The sequence below is a fragment of the Lepus europaeus genome, chromosome 20, assembly GCF_033115175.1.
Source record: "Lepus europaeus isolate LE1 chromosome 20, mLepTim1.pri, whole genome shotgun sequence".
Taxonomy (NCBI): domain Eukaryota; kingdom Metazoa; phylum Chordata; class Mammalia; order Lagomorpha; family Leporidae; genus Lepus; species Lepus europaeus.
The window spans coordinates 35788631-35813857 of NC_084846.1; the positions used below are offsets into that span (position 1 = coordinate 35788631).

The following is a 25227-nucleotide window of genomic DNA, read 5'->3' on the forward strand; positions in this document are numbered from 1 at the left end:
ACTGAGATTGGCAGAATTTTGTTATAGTAGTGTCCCGTTTCCCAGCCAGCTGTTTTCCAGGGGCCTGTAATTAAAGCTTGTTGCATTCCTTGCCACATGGCCCCCTCATCTTTATCTTTACAGCCAGTAATGGCTTGTGCAATCTTCCACAGGCATTGGATCTCTCTGGTTATCAGCCAGAGAAAATTCTGGAGTTTTAAAGGGCTCACGTGTTTTAGTTGGGAATGCCAATTGTCTACTTTTCTCTGTCTTGCACCATAATCTGATCGCTAGTGAAATCCAATATGTGAATAGTGCTGAAGATAAGGAGAAGTCATAAGACCATTTTAGAATTCAGATTTCCTGCCAGTTACGATGCTGATCTGCAAGGTTGTCTTGGTGAAAGGAGGTCTGAGGACTCCATCACATTCCTCAGTAGAGGAACACAGTTCCTGAAGGCGATGTGTGGAGGAAAGGTTTGAACAGTGGTCTAGCAAGTGCTGGATCTGCTAGTTGGCTTTCTGGACGCAGTGTGGAGTTTGGAGGGGATGAATTTTAGGAGCGCCCATCTGTGTGACTGTGTGACTCTTCAGCAGATGGGGCAGAGAAACAGAAGAGGATTTTGTTTGGAGGCTCTTCTGGGAAATTCAGGCAAAAGGAGCCGAGTTCAAGAGACATGACAGGCTGAGGCAATGGGCCCTGGAAACTATGCCAGAGGGAGATGGGAGAGCGACTAAACTGCAAGGACTGCACGGTAGAGTTGAGATTCCAACTGAAGCAGGAAGGGGAAGAATATTTGGGAAAGAGGTTAAAGGTCTACAGCACTGGTTCTCCAAGTGTGGTTCCCTGAAGCAATAGCATCAGCATCATTTGAGATCTTGTTAGCAAGGCAATCATGAATGAGATTGCCAAGGGACAGTAAAAATGTGCTATCAGAAGAGAAAAGGCAAGAACCGGGTGAGAAATACTTCGACATATGGCAGACAACACATGGCCTATGTTCTGCATACTGAGGATGACAAAGCAAGTGTCAGGACTGGCCGAATCAACTGGCCTCACAGATTTCAGAAAGAGGAAGTCCTGGCCATGCCAGTTTGGGCTGATTGTTCCTGATTTACTATTCTAAGGCCAAGACTGGGAGCACTGACCCATGAGAGCTGGAGAAGAATCAGTTCTGGGCCTACAGGCTGTTTTTTAAAGAGGAGAGAATCCAACTCTTAGGAAAAAGGACAGGAAATACAGAGTAAAGAGTTTCTGGAACATGACCAAATGCTGACAACAGCAACACACTGTGCTGGATACAAAGAGGCAGTCTTGCTGTTGAACAAGATCTGGCCTATTTGGCTCAAGAAAAAATGGACTTTCTCTCCTCTAACTAGCTATAGGTACTAAGCACCCTAACCTGCTGAGCTGCCTCTGCTTAGACTGGCCCAGTCTAAGCTACAAAGAACACAGGTGCGCTATGTTCAGGCAACAGGAGGAGGAAGTGGGGGATGGACTTCAGGAGGTGGGTAAGCTGACCAGGTCTAGTAACTGCCCTATATTCTTAAGTGGTTCCTGAGTCAATTACTCTGTGAACATTTTAGGACTCTCATAGTAAGATGCAAGCCAGTTCCATATAAGATTCTTCACTGCTGTGACAGGACCTGTTCCCCCAAATCAATAAATCATATCAGTTGAATATAAACATATACCCTTTATAGGTAAGGTGGCAAGGTCGTACACTCTCCATGTAAAGATGGTCACTTCACATGGTGAAGTTAAAAAGTACTACATGTAAGTGAATCTCTACAGAGTACGTGTATAAAACATCCCATATTTGTGAAATATGAGATATTTCTGGGAACCTTTAAAAGAAACTGGCAACACGGACAATCGCTGGGAAAGAACTGTGGTTAGAGAGGAGGAAGGTAAGGTTTTCATAATTAAACCATACAAACATTGTAAATTTTGACCACATGCACATATTCATAAATAACTACATTTAAAAAATACATCATGAACTTTAATTATCCTCAACAACAGAGCAGGGTTGATTCTGAAGTCCATGGGACTCGAGTCGCCCCGTTATGGGGGCAGAATTTGTCCCAGAACCCAGAAGAACTTCCTCAATGCTTCAGCCTGCGCCTTGCAGGAGGATCGCAGGAATGGCACACTCAGGTGGCCGGCAGGGAGACGGACACGGAACAAGCCTTCCTGTCTGAGCCAAGTCAGCTGCTGCTCAGCGCTGGGTCCTAGGAAGAGACAACGCACTCTGCTGAGGGTCAGCTCTCCACTGGGTGGTGCTGACACTTCACAGCCGTGACGCCCAAGACCCTCCTCTCTCTGGTCTGTGGATCCCGTTACGCTCAGATGGCAGCTCCCCCTGTTCTTTGGCTGCAGTGTTTGCTTTTGAGAAGAGAATGTGAAAGTCAGGATACTGTCACTCAGAGTCTGAACTCTCATTTGACTTGGAAGACTTATGTTTCCGTTTTTTCTTCTTTTTCTTTTCTTTCTTCTTTTTCTTATGTTTTTCTTTCTTCTTCTTTTTCTTGTGTTTCTCTTGACATTCTGAGGAACTGGAGCTGCTCCCTTCTTCATCTGAGGTAGAATCCTCCAGTAACTGTTTTAACTGCTGTATCCTAAACATAAAAAAAAAAGACATTGGTCAATGAACTCTGATTTTTAACTTAAATTTTATTTTAGATAAGTGGGGGAGGGGGAGTTACAAACAGCTATTTCATTACGTACAAATGAGTTCTTCAAAAAGTTCCGGGAAATGCATACTATGGGAAAAGTCTGCATGGACTTAAAAATTCTGCTGCATGCAGCAGATCCATACTTTGGTATGACAGAGCACCTGTTTTCAGTCCTGGGTCCTGGTTCTGGTCTCCTGCTAATGCAGATGCTAGAAGTGGTGGTGATGGCTAAGTAATTAATTGGGTTCCTGCCACCCATATGGGAGACTGGATTGAGTTCCTGGCTACCAGCTTTGGTACTGATCAGTGTGGGCATTTCAAAAGTGAACAAGCCTCTCTTCCTTTCTCTCTCTGCCTTTCAAAGCAATTAAAAGTTGACGAGACCCATGCTCCAAAGTTATCAGCAGTTAACAAATGGATTGACTCATTTTAAGCAGAGAAAATCAGGGCCGGCACTGTGGTGTAGGAGGTAAAGCCACTGCCTGCAGTGCCAGCATCCCATATGGGCACTGGTTCAAGACCTGGCTGTCCCACTTCCAATCCAGCTCTCTGCTATGGCCTGGGAAAGCAAGAGAATATGGCCTATGGCCTTGGACCCCTGCACCCACGCGGGAGACCCAGAAGAAACTCCTGGCTCCTGGCTTCTGATCGGCGCGGCTCCAGCCAGAGGCCATTGGGTAGTGAACCAACGGTTGGAAGACCTCTCTCTCTCTCTGCCTCTTCTGTGTAACTCTTTTTCTTTCTTTCTTTCTTTTTTTTTTTTTTTTTAAGATTTATTTATCTATTTGAAAGTGAGTTACAGAGAGAGGCAGAGTCAGAGAGAGAGGTCTTCCATCTGCTGGTTCACTCTACAGATGGCTGCAACAGCTGGAGCTGCACCAATCTGAAGCCAGGAGCCAGGAGCTTCTTCTGGGTCTCCCATGCGGGTGCAGGGGTCCAAGCACTTGGGCCATCTTCTACTGCTTTCCCAGGCCATACCAGAGAGCTGGATGGGAAGTGGAGCAGCTGGGACTAGAACCGGTGCCCATAAGGGATGCCGGCACTTCAGGCCAGGGCTTTAACCCGCTGTCTCACAGTGCTGGCCCCAATAAATAAATCTTTAAAAAAAGAAGAGACAATTCTGTCCCGGTTGCCCCTCTTCCAGGCCAGCTCTCTGCTGTGGCCAGGGAGTGTAGTGGAGGATGGCCCAAGTGCTTGGGCCCTGCACCCCATGGGAGACCAGGAGAAGCACCTGGCTCCTGCCATCGGATCAGCGTGGTGCGCCGGCCACAGCGCGCCTACCGCGGCGGCCATTGGAGGGTGAACCAACGGCAAAAGGAAGACCTTTCTCTCTGTCTCTCTCACTGTCCACTCTGCCTGTCAAAAAAAAAAAAAAAAAAAAAAAGAGAGAGACAAACCAGATCACATCCATCAACTGTGCAGGAAACTCTTGCTCAAGTGTTAACTGAAGAGGATGAAGCGCCAACACCACAGGTGTCTCCATCAGTTCAGCGTATACAATGCAGATCGAATACTTCAGTGAAGCAAACTTTCTGCCAAAACCACTGCCCCCAGGTGAGCTGCATGTAACAGAGCTCTTGGAGCAGGCCCTGGGATGGGTGTTAAGTTGCTGTTTGTGCTGTTTTGGGATGCCTGTCTCCTGGCTGCTCCACTTTTGATCCAACTGCTTTTTTTTTTTTTTTTTTTTAAGGAAAAAGGTTTATTTATTTGAAAGACAAGAGACATACAGAGAGAGACAGAGAGATCTTCCATCTGCTTGTTTACTCTCCAAATGTCTGCAACAGGTGGGGCTGAAGCCAGGAGCCTGGATCTCCACCCAGGTCTCCCATGCAGGTGCAGAGTCCCAAGCACTTGGGCCATCTTCTGCTGCTTTCCAAGGCCCGTTAGCAGGGAGCTGGATTGGAAGTGGAGCAGCTGGGACTTTAATTGATGCCTATGTGGGATACCAGCACTGCAGGTAGTGGCTTTACCTGCTACACCACAGCGCTGGCCCCTGGATCCAGCTTTCTGCTCATGTATCTGGGAGGACAGCAGATGATGGCTCACATGCTTGGACCCCCGGAACCCATGTGGGGGACCCGGATAGAGTTCCTGGCTCCTGGTTTCAGCCTGGCCCAGCCCTGGCTGTTTTGGGCATTTAGGGAGTGAACCAGCAGATGGAAGACTGATCTGTCACTCCCTTTCTGCCACTCTGCCTTTTAAGTAAATAAAAACAAAACCCTCCCCAGAGCTTTTAATGGTAATTTTAAAGGAATGGGGTAAGGATTCTGAAGCATTTCTTCTAAGAATTGTAAATGAAGATGAGTAATGGCTTTACCAGTAGAACCTGACAACAAAGCACAATCAAAGCAATGGATACCCAGAAGTAGAAGTGGGCCAAAGCAAAAGCAGACCAGTCAAAAGCAAAGGTCAGGGCAACAGGGTTTTGGGAGGTTTGAAGCACTTTGTTGGCTGTAGAGAGCTAAAGAATGGTAACATCTGCTTAGAATCAGAGCTTAGTGAAAACTAGCCAGTGCTTTGCACATGTCCACGAAAGCTCCACCACAAAAAACCAGTGCTGTCCTGTTTGTGAGCTTCATTGGAAAAACACTGGGTATTGGTCTCAGAGTCCTGATTTGGCTCCCTTTAATTTTTTTTGTGCTTCATTTTTTTTTTTTTTTAAAGATTTATTTGAAAGGCAAATGTTACAGAGAGAGAGAGAGGAGACATCTTCCATCCACTTCCCAAATGGCTGTTAATGGCCAGGGTGGGGTCACACAGAAGCTAGGGGCTTCTTCTGGGTCCTTCCATGTGAGTGCAGGGGCCCAATCACTTGGGCCATCTTCTGCTGCATTCCCAGGCACCTTAGCATAGAGCTGGATTGGAAGTGGAACAGCCAGGACTCGAACTGGCACCCACATGCGATGCTGCCACTACAGCTGGTGGCTTTACCTCCTATGCCACAACATCGGCCCCTTGCTTCCTAATCTTAAAAAAATCTTTAAAGGGCGTCTATTTCTCCTCAGTTAATAATGTAAAAAAGACAACACAAACATGGGACATTCCAAGGACTGTCAATCCTTCAGACATGGACTATCAGTTACAAAAGTGTCCTGGTTTTGAGGGAGCTCATGTTGGGAAATAGTTGCTTTTATTTTTATCTTTTAATTTCATTTTCCATGAGCTTTCTGAAGTCTCTTTGTATTTTATGTTTTCCCCATTCTTGTTCCTATAAATACCTACTTCACTGTACACCTAACCACTGTATATATTTTTAAAGACAACTTATTTGTTTAGAAAAAAATTAACAGAGAGAGGCAGAGGCAGAGAGATCATCCATCTGCGATTCACTGCCCAAGATGGCCACAATGTTAGGGCTGGGCCAGGCCGAAGCCAGGAACTTCATCTGGGTCCCCAACATGGGTGGCAGGGATCCAAGTACTTGGGCCATCTTCTGCTGCTTTCCCTGGCACATTAGGAGGCAGCTGGGTCAGAGATGGAGCAACTGGGACATGAACTGGTGCCCACCTGGATGCCAGTGTTGCAGGTGGTGGCTCCTCCTGCTATACAACAATGCTAGCCCCATGCTGTACAATTTATATTCCTTGAAGTGTGCTATTTCTGCATGGTCCCACAACCCTTACAATTGTAATTACTAATGGATGCCATATTTTGCTAACCATTCCTCTGTTGCTTTCTTTTATCATAGATTTAGCTCCTTAACAATTTTAATTCAGGGGTTAGCACTGTGGTGTAGTGTATAGCAGTTGTGTGCAACAGTAGCATCCCATATGGCTATAGGTTCTTTTCCCAGCTGCTCTACTTCTGATCTAGCTTCCTGCTAATTGCCTGGGACAAGCAGAAGACAACCCAAGTACTTGGGCCCCTGCCACCCATATGGGAGATGTGGATGGAGCTCCTGGCTCCTGGCTTTGGCCTGGTTCAGCCCTTGCCACTGTAGCCACTTGGGGAATGAATGGAAGACCTCTCTCCCTCTTTTAACCATGACTTTCAAATAAATAAAAGAATCTTTTAAAAAAAAAGTATGACTCAAAAAAAATTACAGTGCAATGGAACCAATTTGAAAAATATATTCCCGTTTCCCCCACCACTTTAGTCATGTCTAAAAATGAGTTTTATCAAAAAGCTCAGACAGTTAAAGACACTGTAGAAGATTATCTAAATCATGTGAAGGCATTGACTGTATAGGAAAAGTAGACATTGAGGAGGGCTGCCAACATCAACACCAGTGGATGAGTCTGCTGCATCAAGCCCACCACCTGAAGCTAACCCAGCAGGAGTCTGGTCAGCTCATTTCCTTGACACTGGCCCATTCAGCTCTGACACCTCAGCTCTCAATCTCTGACAACTAAAGGACTGTATTTATCAAACCATCCACCTAATATTAGTATGGTTGCTCTCAATGGATAAGAGATAGATATTGTTATGATCAGGATGACCTCACCTTACATCCTTTTCGTGTCTTTTATTCTCCCGAATGATGTCATACATGGGATCTTCATGTGCCTTAAGGGTCAGAGAGGGTTAAGGTTTCATTAGACTGCATGAATGTTATTAAATAAAAACTCCTAAAAAACAGCAACAAAAACCACTACTACATCCCTGTGTTACTAAAACCAGTGATTTCATTGTTTAACATAGCTTTAAGCTCAACATGTTGTAATCATTTTAAGACTTAAGTCACTGGGGGCCTGCGCTGTGGCGTGGCAGGTAAAGCCACCACCTGCAGTGCCAGCATCCCATATGGGCGCTGGTTTGAGACCCAGCTGCTCCACTTCCAATCGAGCTCTCTGCTATGGCCTGGGAAAGCAGTGGAAGATGGCCCAAGTCCTTAGATCCCTGCACCCACGTGGGAGATGCAGAAGAAGCTACTGGCTCCTGGCTTTGGATTGGTACAGCTCTGGCCGTTGTGGCCAACTGGAGAGTGAACCAGTGGATGGAAGACCTCTCTCTCTCTCTGTCTCTACCTCTCTCTGTGTAACTCTGACTTTCAAGTAAAATAAATAATTTTTTTAAAAAAAAATAAGACTTATGTCACTGTAAACTTAAGAAGTTTACAAGCCAGAATTTTTCCATTACAAATATGTAGGGAATAATTAAATATTCTGCACTGGGAAATAACTGCATAAACTGAGGCACAGTGAAAGTGTCAAACAGTACTTCAGTTTGGAATCGCCTATACAATTATCTTGGTTCTTTATGAGCCGATAAGCAAGAGGTAGTATTAAGTGAAACAAATGACTTACAAAATTATATGTAAGAAATATCTGTAAAAGTCATAAAAATACATGTCACATACTGCAAAGAAGTCTGGAAATGTATACATCAAACTATCTGAAGCAAATCCACCTCTGGGATGGGGAGGCAGGATTGTATTTCGTGGCAACAACTTACAGAGCTTCTCATTTTGGAGATTAAAGCTAACATCTTCTTGAGGCCAACACTGTAGCACAGTGGGTAAAGCCACAGGGCCGGCATCCCATATGGGCACTAGATTCAGTCCTGGCTGCTCCACTTCCAATCCAGCTCTCTGCTAATGTGCCTGGGAAAGCGGCAGAAGATTGCTCAAGTGCTTAGGCCCCTACACCCATGTCAGAGACCCAGAAGAAGCTCTTGGCTCCTGGCTTTAGATCAGCCCAGTTCCAGCCATTGTGGCCATTTGGAGAGTGAACCAGCAGCTGGAAAATATCTCTCTCTGTCTCTTCCCCTCTCTAACTCTGTTTTTTAAATAAATAAATCTTAAAAAAAAAAAAAAAAAAGGTAACGTATTGCATTATTTAGATCGGATAATTTAAGTGCTTCAATGTCTTAAATATAAGAATGCATGTAGGTGAAATATGGAAAGCCATTACCTCAAAAAAAAGTGTATAGTAATTTAGGTATTAAAAAGTGAAATTTAAAAATTATCTCACCAGCCAGGGAGACTTACTGTGAACTTATGGTGTAGTTCTTCCACTCATGATTCATAATTTTTTTATTGACAGGCAGAGTTAGACAGTGAGAGAAAGAGAAAGACAGAGAGAAAGGTCTTCCTTTTTCCACTGGTTCACCCCTCCAAGTGGCCGCTACAGCCGGTGCGTTGCAGCAGGCGCGCTGCACTGATCCGAAGCCAGGAGCCAGGTGCTTCCTCCTGGTCTCCCACACAGGTGCAGGCGCCCAAGCACTTGGGCCATCCTCCACTGCCCTCCTGGGCCACAGCAGAGAGCTGGCCTGGAAGAGGAGCAACTGGGACTAGTACCCGGCGCCCCAACTGGGACTAGAACCCGGGGTGCTGGCACCGCAGGTGGAGGATTAGCCTAGTGAGCCGCGGCGCCAGCCTCATGATTCATAATTTATGAAAAAATTGGATTATATTATATATACACAGCTCTACTGTTTCACACTTCTGTTTTCATGAATATTTTCTCAGAATATTGCACATTCCTCTAAAACCTAATTCCTAATGTCTAAATAATTTCTATACTACATTCATTTATGATAGTGCTGGACTTTTTAAAAATATATATATAAACATTCTGTTCAATCCTTAAAGTAAACTTGTGGAAGTGGATTTGTCAATTAAAAAAAGTCTGAAGTTATTTGAAATTTATCATTGAGCTATATTTTACAGTATTTATAAAAATTGACATTTTACTTAGAAGTATTTCATTGAGGAAATTTTTTCAGATTATTAAAAATGAAAACATAAAACTAAATACTGTAAAAAGTTTGGCACATGGCTGTTGGCCCCATTTTACACTGATAATCCCAATATGTTCACACATGGCATGGTTCATGTGGCAGAAGCAGTTACTGAATGAGGAATCCACACCTGAGGCAGATGACAAGTGAGGAGTGACAGACATGTCTTCCTGTCATCTAGAGAGGAAATTTAGATACACTTCTAGCTAAAAATGGAAAGATACCCAATTTCTACATAAAGACTGGGAAACAGAAATCCTGATTACCATCATGAGACTTGACTGTTTAAATAAGTTCACAAAAATGGGGTGAACATGTAACAATGACTGCTCCAGAAAATGCAGCACTGTTCCAAAGGTATAAAAATAAAGAACATTTTAATAGAAGTTAGTTTTCTGATAATGAGCTGAGCTGTCACACAAATGCCATTTAACTGGCGAAATTAGATCAGGCAGACCAGAAGCCCAAAGGCTTCTGGGATTGTGTCTTACATGAACATTCAGCTCACTGGTGACTCCCTGGCTTGTCGAATATTCACCATCTCTCATAAATGTAAATGGACACTGGGGTTTTACTTACTACTCTGAACTGTTCTAACTTTTGGTTGCCTTTGATAAAGAAAGGACATTCTTTGTCGCCCGTTCGGTGACCATACCGTTTGCAACGCCAACCTAAAAACAAAGAAAGGAAATACGGATGTAAAATGGTCTCAACTAATGGAGGTCGCATTTCACTCAATTACATTAAAGCTTGTCATCATCACACTCCAGTTCTAAGAGCAAAGACAATCAGTGCATGAGCCATCAGAGTTAGACTCCAGAGTGCATAGTCAACTCACTGCTTCCCCAAGCATCTTTGAATCTTGTAGCTTTAGGAATACTCAATTCACAAGTGTTTATGAAGCAATCCAATACAAAAGTACTGAAAAATGTGGATTTTCTCTTTAATGTGCCTCAGTATAATTTGTAAAGTAAATCCTTCCTGTTCATAAAGTGGGCTTCATCTTCATTCATACATTTAGGCACAAAAAGATCAGAGCTTCTTTCTCAGGTCGAATCAACCCTTATCCAAATCTTCTCCTTTAAGTGAATGAAACCACAGATTCTCTTAAAGTGTTGATAAAATCAGAACCCTAATATAATGGTACCTGCACAACAGGGAGATTGTTCTGCTAAGGAGGTACACTAGAAACAGCAGAAGGCTGAGGAGATCCGTGTTACTTTTCTCACCTGTTTCCATCCTTTCAGAACCATCTGGATTTGAGGCAAGTTAGAAAACTAGGAGTGGTGCGCTGCAGTGAGAACCTATGTTGGGACCTGAGCAGGTGCAACCGGGGAGGTCAGGAGGCATGAAATGAGGTCACAGGTAGGACCAGCCAATTGTCCTTCATGCTGGCAACTATAGCAAATGTGCAATGAAAAGAAAGTTTTCCCCTTTTATTTCTATAGAAGGATTGGAGGCAGAAAATCATCAAAAAGAATGAAGTCTGGGGATTTCAGTGGTTGCCTCTAAGCCATCTCTGTCCTTGTCTTCCCCACACTTTAAGGACAACCCTCCATCCAACCAAAGTCTTCTCTATGGCCAAATTGAAGGGGTGTGACCTGCCACAGCACCTGCATTCACGTGTAGGTCTCCAGAAGATACCATGTCTGCTCAAAATTCTGTTACTGTTGAAGAAAAGGTGATCCTAGGAACTCTAACTGTGCTCCACAGCACAGCTGAAAACATGAAGGAGACTGCTGGTAATGCAGACTATCAGGGCCCCCTAACAAATGCCAATAACCTGAGTTTATAGCTGTATTGGGGCTGGTGCTGTGGAACAGCAGGTTAAGCTGCCTACTGTGACATCAGTATCCCCCCAAGTGCTGGTTTGATCACGAATGCTCCACTCCAATCCAGCATCCCAGTCTCTTCCCAGAGAAGGCAGTGCACAATGGCTTGGTATTTGGGCCCCTGCCACCTATATGGGAGGCCAGGATGGAGTTCCTGGCTCCTGGCTTTGGCTTGGCCCAGATCTGGCTGTTGCAGCCATTTAAGGGAGTGAATCAGCAACTGGGAGGTTTTCTATCTCTTTCTGTGTCACTCTACTTTCAAATGAATGAATGAATAAATAAATAAGATATATCGGTGGTTTATAAGTATATCAAAATTTGAGAACCAGTTTGGTAGTTCACACCAGAATGCACATGGAGACATCTTTGTTTCCCATCTTGGTTGGGTTTAAGTTTTTGGGGGTCTGAAGGAGAAAAGATTGCTTAGGAATAGCATAGAAAAATAACTTGCCTTGGAAAAGTTTAACGTTCAAAAAATGTTGATTTATTTTCATCTACTTGAAAAGCCAAGAGGGGCAGGGAGAGAATCTTCTTTCTGCTAAATCACTCCCCAAAAGGCCTCAACAGCGAGCTCTGGGCCAGGTTGAAGCCAGGAGCTCAGAACTCTGGGAGATTCCCACACAGATGGCAGGGGCCCAAGCACCTGAGCCATCATCTGCCTTCCAGGACGCATCAGCAGGAAGCTGCATGGGAAGTGGAGTAGCCAGGACTTGAGCTGGCACTTTCATGTGGAATGCAGGCACCCCAAGCAGCAACTTAACCCACTGTGCCACCAGGCTTACCTCTCCTTGTAAAACTTTACATCAGGTCACCATTGTGAACACACTGCTAGGGTCTCCACAGGCATTTTAGAGGCACAGGTCAGGGAAATCAAAGCTTTAGCTTAACTTCTTGATAAAACTGCTCCCAACACAAACCTTCTCATTTTCAAAATCAATGGATAGCAATGTAAAATACATGAGATAAAATCAGACACCTTATTAAACAGGTAGTAGGTAACAAGCTTTTAGAAAGCAGACTGTAGACTTCTACAGGCTGACTGCAGATACTCACACGCTTTCATTCCCTTCTTCAAGGTGACAAAAAGGGAATTCCTTCCAAAAAGAATAAATCACAAATGGCCAAGGAGAGGTGGGCATTTGGTGCAGTGGTTGAAGCACTGCTTGGGATACCTGCATCCCATATTGGAATGCCCAGGTTCAAATCCTGGCTCCTGTTCAGATTCCAGCTTCCTCCTAATGTTCCCCATTGGAGAAAGAAGGTGATGGGGTCCCTGCTACCCATGTGGAAGATCTGAATACAGTTCCTGGCTCCTGGCTTTAGGTTAGCTCAGCCCCAGCTATCGCCAAGTTTTTAAGTAGCCAACCAGCAGATAAAAGATCTCTCTTTGGTCCAATGCTGTGGCACAGTGGGTTGGAGCTGTCTCTAGTGACACCAGAAGCCCATACTGAAACACCAATTCAAGTCCAGGCTGCTCCACTTCTGATCCAGCTCCCTGCTAATGCACCTAGGAAAGCAGGGGAAGATGGTCCAAGTGCTTGGGACTCTGGCATCCATGTGGGAGACCTGGATGAAGTGCCTGCCTCTTGCCAGTTGGGCAGTGAACCTGCAGATGGAGTCTCTCTCTCTCTAACTATGCCTTTCAAATAATAAATAAAATAAGTAAATTTTTTTTTAATTTTTTTATTTTATTTTATTATTTTTTTTATTTTTGACAGGCAGAGTGGACAGTGAGAGAGAGAGAGAGACAGAGAGAAAGGTCTTCCTTTTGCCGTTGGTTCACCCTCTAATGGCCGCCGCGGTAGCGCGCTGCGGCCGGCGCACCGCGCTGTTCCGATGGCAGGAGCCAGTTGCTTCTCCTGGTCTCCCATGGGGTGCAGGGCCCAAACACTTGGGCCATCCTCCACTGCACTCCCTGGCCACAGCAGAGAGCTGGCCTGGAAGAGGGGCAACCGGGACAGGATCGGTGCCCCGACCGGGACTAGAACCCGGTGTGCCGGCGCCGCAAGGCGGAGGATTAGCCTGTTGAGCCATGGCGCCGGCCAATAAGTAAATTTTTAAAAAATATATAAGAAAAAAGATCTCTGTCTCTCTGCCTTTCAAATAAAATGAAAATGATTAAAGAAAAAAAAAAAAAAAAAAGAATGGCAAAGGAGTAGGTCCTTAGTCTAACAGTTAATATGTTTGCCTGTATCTCACTTTTAAAAACCTGGTTAGCTTATGGCTCCAGGTCATGACTACTCCACCATTGCGCCAAATGCCTACATGGTTTCGTCTAACCCTAATTTTACCTCATAAAGGTATAACCTCCAAATGTTATTACATTAGAGATTAGGGCATCAGCAGATGAATCAGGGGGCACAGACATACTCTGTACAGAAGGTGAAAGGTGATCCACATGGGGCCGGCGCCACGGCATAGTAGGTTAATCCTCTACCTATGGTGCCAGCATCCCATATGGGCGCCAGTTCTAATCCCGGCTGCTCCTCTTCTGATCCAGCTCTTTGCTGTGGCCTGGGAAAGCAGGAGAAGATGGTCCAAGTCCTTGGGCCCTGCACCCACGTGGGAGACCCGGAAGAAGCTCCTGATCCATTATGGCCATTTGGGGAGTGAACCAGCAGATGGAAGACCTTTCTCTTTCCCTCTCACTGTAACTCTACCTCTTAAATAAATAAATAAAACATTAAAAAAAAAAAAAAAGAAAGGAAGGTAATCCACAGAAGGCAGGTATAAAATTGACAGAATTGAATTCAACCAACTGTCTGAATTAAAGGACTTAAGATTCATGTGTAGGAACAATTTTGGGGTTGAACTGGAGATCAGTACATGGAATGCAAAAACAGTAACAACAGAACTCCAAAATAACAAACAAAACTGGCAGATGCTTGGCATAGCAGTTAAGATACTACTTAGAAGAATACAAGAGCCACCAGAAGCTGGAAAAAAAGAGGATGGAACTGCTCCTGAGCCACCAGAGTTAGTGCAGCCTGGCCAACAGCTCGATTTCAATGCAGTGACACAGATTTTGGGATTCTGGATTTCATAATTATGAGATACTACATTTCTGTGACTTTTATAACATCCCGTTTACAGGGATTTGAGGAAATAGACAGTACTTGTTTATTAAGAAAGAATCTTAGTGGGCAGGCATTTGGTGCAGTGGCTAAGATGCCACTTAGGAGGCTGGCATCGTGGTCCAACAGTTTAAGCCATCCCATTCAATGCCAGCATCCCTTATCCAAGTGCTGATTGGAATCCCAGCTGCTCAGCTTCCGATCCAAGGATTCAGAAAGCAATGGAGGACAGCCCAAGTACTGGGACGTCTAGATGGAGTTCCAGGCTCCGAGTTTAAGCTGGTATTGCACTATTGTCCTCAGGTGTTATGATGGAGGCTATTCTAGATAGTAAATTAACATGGAAAGCATATAGTGAAATAGTGGTCGAAGCATAAAAGGCATATGATAAACAGTATTGTTATTTTCCTTTTTCCTACAAAGTTAATGTATTCAAAGAGAACTAATCTTAAGTAGACCACCATTGCAAAGATTGATGTTATGAGAAGCAAGATAGTTTTAGTATCCATTTTCTGTATAAATGGTTAGGTTTGGATATTTTGTAGGTTGAATCTGATTCATCATTACTGTGAATATGTCATGTAATACTGAACAGAAAATGGATTTTTTTGGAGTGCAAGGATGTTTATTTTGCAATAAAATTACCAAATATTCACTGAAAAAAAAAAAAAAAAGATACTGCTTAGGAGGTAGGTGTTGAGGCATAGTGGGCTAAGTTACCACTTGGGATGCCTGCATCCCATATCAGAGTGCCGGTTCCAGTCCTGGCTGCTCAGCTTCTGCTCCAGCTTCCTGCTAATGTGATCCTGGCTCACAGTACTTGAGGTTCCTGTCACCAACATGGGAGACCTGGATGGAGATTTTGGCTCCTGGCTTCAGCCTGGCCCAGCACTGGCTGCTGTAGCCATTTGGTGAGTGAACCAGCGGTTGGAACACCTCTCACTCAGTGAGTCTGCCTTTCAAATAAATACATCTTTAAAAAAAAAAAAAAAAAAAAAAAAAAAGCCCCAGAGCCCAAGCTAAGTTCTCCCTCTTCCCTTGGGCACCTGCTAACATGTATTCCCCAGCTTCCTTCCCTAGGAAATGGAGATCATGTCAGGACTTTCAAGAAGTTTGGTGAGTTAAAGAAAAGAAGCACACAACTCAAGGCAGTGGCAGGGACTTGCGTGTGTCGGGGAGTGTTTCTTGAAACTCCTCACTCACACTGCATCACTTTGACTTCTTTCCCCAAGGGCATCCAAAGTCCTTTAGTTGGCGCGTGAGCCAGAAACTCCCGGGCATGTTCGTTGCCCGGTACATCTGGTATACAGTCTTCTGGCTTCGTCTCATCTTCCTGAAGGAAGGAAACAGAATGTAAGCAACACGGTGGCAGAAAAAGCCAGGGAATTCTCTTCTGCCTGCTTTGGAACCCACTCAAGCACTGCTGGTTCCATGGTCATTCCCAATTATTCCACAAAAAGTAGAGAAAGACAAGTTATACCCACCAAGAAAAACTGGAAATGAACACACCAAGGAGCTACAGCAGAGCGACCACATGGCTTCTCTTGGGAGGAAAGGGACGGGTGAAACATGTCCTTGAGACAGGAATGGTCTGCGAGCTAAATGCTGATCGCAGACAGATTTGAAGATGAGAAAAAAAAAGTTTCATGACCTCAAAATTAGTGTAAAGAGAAAAGGTAAGAATTACAGTATACAAGGCTGTTTTGGAGAATAAGGAAAATTGCATGTCATATTAAAATAACCAGCTCTGGCCGGCGCCATGGCTCAACAGGCTAATTTTCCGCCTAGCGGCGCCGGCACACCAAGTTCTAGTCCTGGTCGGGGCGCCGGATTCTGTCCCGGTTGCCCCTCTCCCAGGCCAGCTCTCTGCTGTGGCCCGGGAGTGCAGTGGAGGATGGCCCAGGTGCTTGGGCCCTGCACCCCATGGGAGACCAGGAGGAAGCACCTGGCTCCTGCCTTCGGATCAGCGTGGTGCGCCAGCTGCAGCGGCCATTGGAGGGTGAACCAACGGCAAAGGAAGACCTTTCTCTCTGTCTCTCTCTCTCTCTCACCGTCCACTCTGCCTGTCAAAAAATAAATAAATAAATAAAAATAACCAGCTCTATCTTGAAGGCCACTGTCATACATATCGTGTCTCTGATAGGCACTTTCACGTTTACAGGTAAGGTGTTTATTTTTTTAAACTTTCTGATTTTTAAAAATATTAAATAATTCTTTTTTTAATCTGCTAATTTGAGAGGCAGACAGGTAGTGACAGACGCAGAGAGAAAGAGTTCCCATCCCTGGTTCATTCCTCAATGTGAAAAGCCAGGAGCAGGGAACTCAACCCAGGTCTCCCACGTGAATTGCAAATCCAATTACATGAGTGGAGCCCAATTATCATATTTCCAGGAATATCAAATTTATAAAAGGAGAATGGTTTCTAAAAAATCTTTTTTTAAGTTGAGATTTAACAAACACAACAAGTCCCTCCAGCCTTTAACTGCTACCCTGGGTCCTGCCTCTCGCAGCAACTGGAAACCAAGGTGTGGCACTAGAGGAGGGATCCCACACAGGGGAGGCTGCAGCGCCGGAGCTCTGGGTCTGAACCTACTGTTCTGCAAGCTGAAGACACTCAGGAGACCAGCGGAGTGCACCCAGGGGCCACGTGAGGTTGGACACGCAAGGAAAGCGGGCAGCAGAGCTGTGAGAGAGCAGAGGCAAGGCACACACATGGGCCCACGCTGGTTCCTTGGGGGAGGGAAACATCGATTCCACAAAAGCACCGGCTTGTGACAAAGCCACAAATTAGGAGTTGTCTAGCATCTGCAGGGAAGAAACAGGATTTTCCTAAAAGCAGGTTTAAATTCTTATGTAACGTGTTCTCCTAACAAGTGGCTGAGTCTCCAAGAACCTGAGTCTAATGAAATAACCAAGAATACAAACTTCACACTCACCTTGATAAGCCCAGGAGGAGGCTTTTCATAACTAGAAAAGAAGAAACACAGAGAAAATCATCAGCCACATTAACAGGAACAGAACCCACCAAGTTAATAAGAATCAGAGCTGTGGGGCTTTCAATCAGGGATCTTAGCAACAATCCGCCTGTCACCATCCCGTGTGCAGGCCAGGCATCACCTTGGGAGAGCGGCAAGCGGCCTCTGCCCAGGCTCAGCTACTCTGTGGCATCAGATGGTGCTGTGTTTCAGGGATTGAACCCCGAGAAGGACGCAGCAGGCTGAGTGTAGAAGTGTGCATTAGGACAGGTGACAAGACAGGAAGGCCATTCCACAGACCCAGTGTCCACGGACTAAAAGCTCAACTCTCAGGCTCCTTAAAGGGGTGCGTGCCTCCGCCCAGGAGTAACGCACAAACACTTTGAGCTCAGGTCTGGGCCTCATCTCTGTGCCACTCCAGGGAGCGATGCATTCGGATGCATTCGGATACTTCTGAAGTGCTTCAAAGTCTACAACAACGAGAACGTTTTCTTCATCCTGGTTTAAGAGACCCTTTAGAAGAGCATGGTATTAGGGGTATGTGACTGGGAAAATTGTTTAAGGGAAAAATAACAGGGGAAAACAACTTGGCAGAGGATGGATGAGAAACACTGCTATCCACTAACCAGAGCTTTTCGAAGAGGCAGAGGAGGATCTGCCCACTGAGCCCTGCACAGTAAACAACCGGATATGAACAGAATTAGCTTCTTGAGTATGTCACAGTCGTTTTCCACAGCAGCTGTTTAAAATATTTGCTAACACAAAGTGGTGGTATGACACGGGCCTGACCCAGCAAAAACACTGGAAATCTGCACAACTTGGGAAGATGACACAGTCTCATTAGAAACACTACCGCTGCGCCTTATGTATTGGGACTGAAATGAGCGTGGCAGTGAAGTGTATAAAGCCACAGATCTGATAAACATGTCAGAGCTGTACACACAGCAGCATATGGCCAAATGGAGATCCAAGTTCACGGAAAAAAAAATCTATCTGTTCTTGCCAAGATCAAAAGGGGCGTGATGTCACTGTACATTTTGAAATACATTGTTAACAATGGCATTCCCTAAAGTCTATTTTACCACTGGTCTCACAATTTTAAAGAAAGCTGGTTGGTATTTTTTCTAGAGATACATAAGTCCTTCATGTACTATATTAAAAAGATACTTGTAGGGCCGGCGCCGCGGCTCACTAGGCTAATCCTCCGCCTTGCGGCTCTGGCACACCGGGTTCTAGTCCCGGTCGGGGCACCGATCCTGTCCCGGTTGCCCCTCTTCCAGGCCAGCTCTCTGCTGTGGCCCGGGAAGGCAGTGGAGGATGGCCCAAGACCTTGGGCCCTGCACCCCATGGGAGACCAGGAGAAGCACCTGGCTCCTGCCATCGGATCAGCGCGGTGCGCCAGCCATAGCACGCCTACCGCGGCGGCCATTGGAGGGTGAATCAACGGCAAAAGGAAGACCTTTCTCTCTGTCTCTCTCTCATTGTCCACTCTGCCTGTCAAAAAAAAAAAAAAAAAAAAAAAAAAAAGATACCTATATACCTGTCAAGGTTTTTTGTTTGTTTTTTAAAGAATTATTTTACTTATTTGAAAGACAGAGTTACAGAGAGAGAGAGAGAGAGAGAGAGAGAGGTCTTCCATCTGCTGGTTCACTTCCCAGATGACCACAATACCCAGAGCTGAGAAGAACTTCTTCTAGGTCTCCCACGTGGGTGCTGAGACCCAAGGACTTGGGTCATCTTCTACTGCTTTCCCAGGCCATAGCAGAGAGCTGGATGGGAAGAGGAGCAGCCAGGACTTGAACCAGCACCCATATGGGATGCCAGCGCTGCAGGCTTGGGCTTTAACCCACTGTGCCACAGCGCTGGCCCCCCAGTCAAGGTTTAAAGTAGTATTTAACACTAAACAGAAAAGATGAGGAATCTGGAACATATTTACGTATAGGTTGTCTTCCATGGCAGCTAAGAAATCTGCACTTATCTTTGCAGTTAATTCTTAAAATTTAAAACACAGTTGGCAAAGCCCCATTCTTTTGTACCCCCTGAAAAGCCTTACTGTTAATTCACTGAGACGGTAATTGCTCCAAACAAGACTCAATTATCTATGAGGCAAAAATCTTTCTTTTGCAGATTATTTCATGTTACTCCTTTATGTTTTTGAATGGTGGGGTGGGATTTCCTGGACCAGAGTCCTTCATGTAAGCCTACTCCTCCTCACACACTTGTTCCTGCCCTGCATCAAAGGGGCTGGAAGGCAGAGACCCAACTGCTGCAGATGTCCACAGTGGCCACCCTGTTATGCCCGACACGCGGGAGCTCTTGAGTGACAGCAAAGGCAGGAGTATGGGTGGAACTCAGATGCCCTTGAGGGCTTGGCAGGTGGGGTGAAGTCTGGAAAACTGCTGTGGAGACAGAGAAGCATGCATCTGAATTCAATTTGTAAAAAACCACCAGAGTGCGGAGTGCTTCCCATTCAACGTGGCTGACTCGTCATGTTATCTGTCTTGCTTCCCCAGGTATTGTTAAATTAAAAGAAAACAAAACGAAACAATTATTTGAGAGGCAGACAGATACAAAGAGAGCTCCCATCCCCTGTATCACGCTCCAAAATGGCCAGGACTGGGTTGATAGAAACTGGGAGTCCATGAATTCAGAAATACAACAGAGTTTTAAAAAGTATGTTTTGGGGACCAGCACTGCAGCACAGTGGGTTAACGCCCTGGCCTGAAGCACCAACATCCCATATGGGCGTCGGTTCTAGTCCCGGCTGCTCCTCTTCCGATCCAGCTCTCTGCTGCAGCCTGGGAAAGCAGCAGAAGATGGCCCACATCCTTGGGCCCCTGCACCCATGTGGGAGACCCAGAGGAAGCTCCTGGCTCCTGGCTTCGGATCAGTGCAGCTCCGGCCATTGCGGCCAATTGGGGAGTGAACCAGAGGATGGAAGACCTCTCTCTCTCTGCCTCTCCTCTCTCTGTGTAACTCTGACTTTTGAATAAATAAATAAATAAATAAATAAAAAGCATGTTTTGTAGGGGTGGTGTTTGGTGTGGCGGTTAAAATACTGCTCGGGATGCCTGCAACCCATCTTGCAGTACCTGGGTTTATGTCTCAGCTCTGCTCCAGGTTCCTGCTAATGTACATCCTGGAAGGCAGCCGGTGATGGCTACTGCCGTCCACGATGGAAACCTGCCATCCATGGGGGAGATCTGGATTGAATTCCCAGGTCCCAGCTCCAGCCTGGCCCAGTCCACGCTGTTATGAGCATTTGGGGATGGAACCTGCAGATGTGTCTTTTTCTCTCTGCCTTTCAAACAAATTTAAAAAATAATAAACTAAATCTATTGCAGAGAAATAAAGTCTTCTATAAAGTTAAAAAGACAAAGAGATAGATGCCAGAAGGGAAAGGGCAGAGATCAACAGAAATCCAAGAAATAGGAAAAACAAAACAAAAGAGGAAACAAAATATAAGTTTACTTATGTACTAAACACACCCATGACATGTCAAGCCAAAAAAAAAAGTTCGCCGAGAAACATTGACATCACTGTGAAACTTGTGGATGGCAACCACAGGATGTTCCGTAAAGGTGGGGTGACACTGGACACGTAACTTAAAAGACAGGGGATGAGCATGACATCAGACTCCTCAGCAACCCTGGGATGCCACCTCTGAAATTCAAAGCTTTTTTTTTCTTTTTTACCTAGAATTCCATACCTAGTCAAATTACCTATCAGTTTGAAAATGAAGAAATTTTCAGACATGACATGCTGTGTCTACAGATTTAACTTCGACATACTTTTTTCCTGGGAAGTTACAGAACGTGCAGTAGTAAAATGGGGGAATAAAAATAGAAAGAAGCCATGGAATCCAGGACTGGCATTCAAGACAGGAGGTGGGGGGGAGTTAGTTCAAGGACAACTGCAGGATACCAGGGATAGAAAGTAACCAATGCCTACTGAAAGAAGGAAGATTCTAAGTCGAAAAGGAACTCCTGGGTTATCTGGTAGGTGGAACATGTGTGCAAAGTACTGTCAGGGCACCAAAGGGGATCCCTAACTGCTTTGGCAAGCTAGGGACTTTCTGTTTTTTTTTTTTTTTTTTTTTTTTTAAAGATAGATTTATTTTACTTGAAAGTCAGAGTTACATAGAGAGAGAAGGAGAGGCAGAGAGAGAGAGAGAGAGAGAGAGGTCTTCTGAGTGCTGGTTCACTCCCCAAGTGGCTGCAATGGCCAGAGCTGTGCCGAGCCAAAGCCAGGAGCGCCAAGCCAAAAACCAGGAGTGAGGAACAGAGAGTCTGCAGAGGCGGCTTTGGTGGGTTCCCTCCCCAGTCTGTTGCCATTAGGTCACAGCCTTTCTGTCCAATCACATTTCCACACGGCTGTGGGTTCTTCACGCGATCCAAGCACAACAAGGAGCACTTTTTGGGCCTTCATCCTGAAGGCTCCTGTCATGTAAGATTTTCATTATACTTGCTATTGTCTCCTGTCTGAGGCCTCCCCCTGACCAGGTGAGGAAAGGAAGGTACCACACCTCTACCTCTACCGTGGCCCCAGCTTGCTGACCCTATGCAGGAAAAGCAGCAGCAGGAAGCAGAAGAAATGAAAAAGAGGCTCTTGACGAGGAAGCAAGACTCAGCACTCCACCGTCTCAAGGATGAACAGTATCACCTGGTTACACCTGTCGGCATGGGGACTGATGCCTGCATCCCACATCACAGTGCTGGGGCTCAATTTCTAGCTCTAGCTTCCCACCAGTGCAGACCCTGGGAGGCTCAGGTTACTGAATTCATGACCCCTCTATGGGAGACATGACTTGCGCTCCTGGTTCCCAGCTTTGGCCACTTCTACATCCTTACCTCTTATGACAAGAGGTTGACAGATATGCCTAAAATTGTTGAGTGAAAGAATACAGTATAGAATATAGTTTAGAAATATGCAGTTAAATTGCAAAGGTTAAAAACAAAAAGAATTTGCACATGAAAACCTTATTTGGAGGGAGAGAGGGACAGAGAAAGAACAGAGAGTGATGGTGTGGAGTTAGGCAGCCCACTGTTTTAACAGCATTTTGGTACCATTTCAGGTTTCATGCAACACATAAACAGTACTCTGGGGTGAATATGGCTTAATTTAAGAATCGAACAAGATTCTGAACTAGCCAAAGCAAATACATCAACATTCAAACAACTCTGGAACAGGAAAAACTCTGTTAGTCTGAGAATCAGACACCTGGGTTCAGCTCTAGGCTGGACAGCATATCCTTGTGCACATGACTTAACCAGTGAGCCTCCATTTTATCATCTGTAACGTGGGTTATAATCTCTCTTTTTATGAAAAAGCTCTATGAGCTACCAAAAAATATACTTATGGTATTAACTATATCTGGCAGCATACACTAAAAGATATGGAAGGCTGGCAAGGCCGGGGCCTCCCTGCCTGTATGTTGGGGAAAGATCTCCGGAGACCTGCAGCACCAGAGAGTGACGTGAAGGGGTCAGAACCGAGCCTGCATGTGCATGTGGGAAATGCAGGGCCTGCACCCGCACCCTCGCCGAGCCGAGGCCAGGAAGAGTCAGCCAGCTCCGGGGCCACACTGGAAAGAGTAGGCCAGGCCCCATTAGAATGGTGCCTCAAAGCCGCCACAGGTTAATAAGGGAAGATTTGAACTCCTTGAGGGCCTTTCCTTATATGACTTAGCACAGGTAACCAGAAGCAACTGAAACAGAAACAAATTGTGGACACACCGAACTTAAAAAAACCGACTTCTATGCTAATGTGAAAATCACCACTTCTATGTTAATGCAAAAATCAAAACTTAAGGGCTGCAGAACTAACCTGCCTGATACTGTACTGGGCCTCAGGACACCTCCTCCAACTAACGTGGCAAGACTTGAACACGCCACCTCCGAACATGGCACCCGGACACACCGCTTACTCTGAGCCAGCCAACACTAAGCCCACACTCAACTGCCTGCAAGGCCCGTGGGAAGGCCCTGAAAGAACAGAAATTTACACCTGTCACGGGAATTTTCACGACAGATGTACCCTATCTGGAAGACAGCTGTGTGTCCTTATGAGCCCCCTCCTCCCGACTTACCTGCCTACCAGGCCGCCTCCATTCTCCCCACATTTCCTCCCTTCGCCCCCCACCGCTTTTCCAACACGACTAGAAGCATGTTTGAGTCTCCGATTTGTGTGACGCTCCTGGCTGGGCCTGGGTACACAATTCAGACAGCTTCTCTCCCGCTGACCCGGGTCCTCGGAGTAACCGGTAGCCCGGCCAAGGAACCTGAAAGGGCCCAGGGAAGTGCCCTTGTGCCGGCCTGTACCCGGCTCTCCCTCCCAGGCTGTCTGGAGCTAGGAGAGCGCAGGGCGCCGCAGTCGGGCCGGGCTGACCCCTCGACAGGACAGCCTGGCCCCGAGTTCGAGTTCGGGCTGCAGCTGTCCCTCTCAGCACTCCAGGCCCGGGTCCCGGCACAGACTCCTCAGGACTGGGGCGAAAAGGTCCACACTGCCGAATCCAGGCTCAGCTCTCGGGCTGGCTCCGCACCCCTCTCAGGCAGCGGAGGGTGGCCACCGGGTGGGTTTTCTTCACTTCAGCGGGGATCACGGGACTCAAACGGGAAACAACAGGGACCAACGTGCTCGGCTCAACTTACTCGGCCCCCACACACACACCGACGGCCGCCCAAAGAACACTCAGCTCCTCCCAACGGCGCCAGGAGCCCAGGTCTTCGCCTCCCGGCTCGGGGCCGGCCAAGCCCCCCACCCACGTGCGCCCAGGAGGCGCCCCCGCGGATCTGGCCTGCGTGGCCCCCTCCAGGCCGTGGCCAGGTCCCCCGTCACGGGGGGCTGTAAGTCCCGGGCCCGCGCTGCCGGACACCGGGCGCCGGCCCCGGGCTCTGAGGGGAGACCCAGCGGACAAGGCCCCGGCGGCCGGGTCCCTGGCCACCCGCGGGGCTCGCGGAGCCGGCCTGGCCCCCGCGGGCAGCCGAGCGCAGGCCCCGTCGTTGGCGGCGCGCGCCGGGGGACTCACAAGGACTCCAGGTGCTTGAGCTGCTGCAGCTGCTGCGCGTCGTGCCGCCGCCGCTTCTGCTCCCGGCGCCGCTGCAGCTCCTGCTCGGGCGGCTCCCGCGGCCGCCGCGCGCCCCCTGCTCCCGGGTCGTCACGCCCCGGGCCGGACGACATCGCGGCCCCCGCGGCGCGGCCCAGGCGCTGGCGGCAGCCGCCGAGACGGCACTTCCTCCGCGCGGCGCCCACCGGCCCCGCAGCGCCCCCTCCCGCCGCCGCCCCGCAGCCCGCCCGGGCCGGAGCGCTGTCCCAGCCGACGCCGCCCGCCCCGCCTCCCCGCCGCCGGGCCCCGCCGTCAGGCCCGCGGGTGCCCCCTAGCGGCGGCCGAGGGCCTGGGTGGAGCCTGAGGGCTTCCTGGGATTCGGGGGTCCCTGGTGGCCACGCCCACCTCTGGGGCCTGGGCTGCCTCCGTGGGGTCCTCACGCCTTTGCGAGTCTCGTGTGCGCCCCAGTGACGCACGAGGTGTGCCTTACATGTTAGTTACGTGTTAGCAAGAGTCCTGCGTGTGGGGAAGAAGGCAAGGCTCTCCATGTACGTTCTCCTGTTCTCCAGGGCATGGGGTTCGTGGTTAAAGTACAGTCAGGGTATGTTGTGTTTGCCTAGGTCTGGGTGAGGGAAGTGAGAATAAAAGCTAACACAAGGCGCAAGCATTTGACCTAGCGGTTAAGATACCCGTGTCCCACGTTTGTGTGGCTGGGTTTAATGTACAGCTCTCCCCCTGACTCCAGTTTCCTGTTAATGCAGCCCTTGGGAGGCAATGGTGATGGCTCAATAAATTGGGTCCCTGCCACCTGGTGAGAAACCTGGATTGAGTTCCCAGCTCCTAGCTGTGACCTGGCCTGGCCCAGGGGCTATGAGGGCTTGCAGAATGAAAGAGTGGATATAAGCTCTGTTTCTCAAATAAATAAGGGATTTTTACCAAAAATGATTTAATCTTACAAAAATA

General features: G+C 47.0%; 1 protein-coding gene across 1 annotated transcript; it reads right to left on the minus strand.

The window, feature by feature from the left end:
* Window positions 1-1577: 1577 nt before the first annotated feature.
* On the minus strand, window positions 1578-24403 carry RP9 (RP9 pre-mRNA splicing factor). The gene is made up of 6 exons (XM_062178989.1): window positions 24247-24403; window positions 17181-17211; window positions 15448-15577; window positions 9918-10009; window positions 7102-7163; window positions 1578-2600 (listed from the first exon to the last, which is right to left on the minus strand). The coding sequence occupies exons 1-6, from the start codon at window positions 24396-24398 to the stop codon at window positions 2402-2404; spliced, it is 666 nt and encodes a 221-aa protein (XP_062034973.1). The 5' UTR covers window positions 24399-24403; the 3' UTR covers window positions 1578-2401.
* Window positions 24404-25227: the final 824 nt, after the last annotated feature.

What these genes read in the sequence shown, in the direction of transcription:
- RP9 (XM_062178989.1), bottom strand. Translation starts at nt 24,398, where the DNA reads ATGTCGTCCGGCCCGGGGCGTGACGACCCGGGAGCAGGGGGCGCGCGG. An exon ending in CTCCTCCTGGGCTTATCAAG is followed by an intron (nt 15,578 to 17,180) that starts GTGAGTGTGAAG and finishes TCCTTCCTTCAG; the next exon opens with GAAGATGAGACGAAGCCAGA. An exon ending in AGAAGTCAAAGTGATGCAGT is followed by an intron (nt 10,010 to 15,447) that starts GTGAGTGAGGAG and finishes CTTTGTTTTTAG; the next exon opens with GTTGGCGTTGCAAACGGTAT.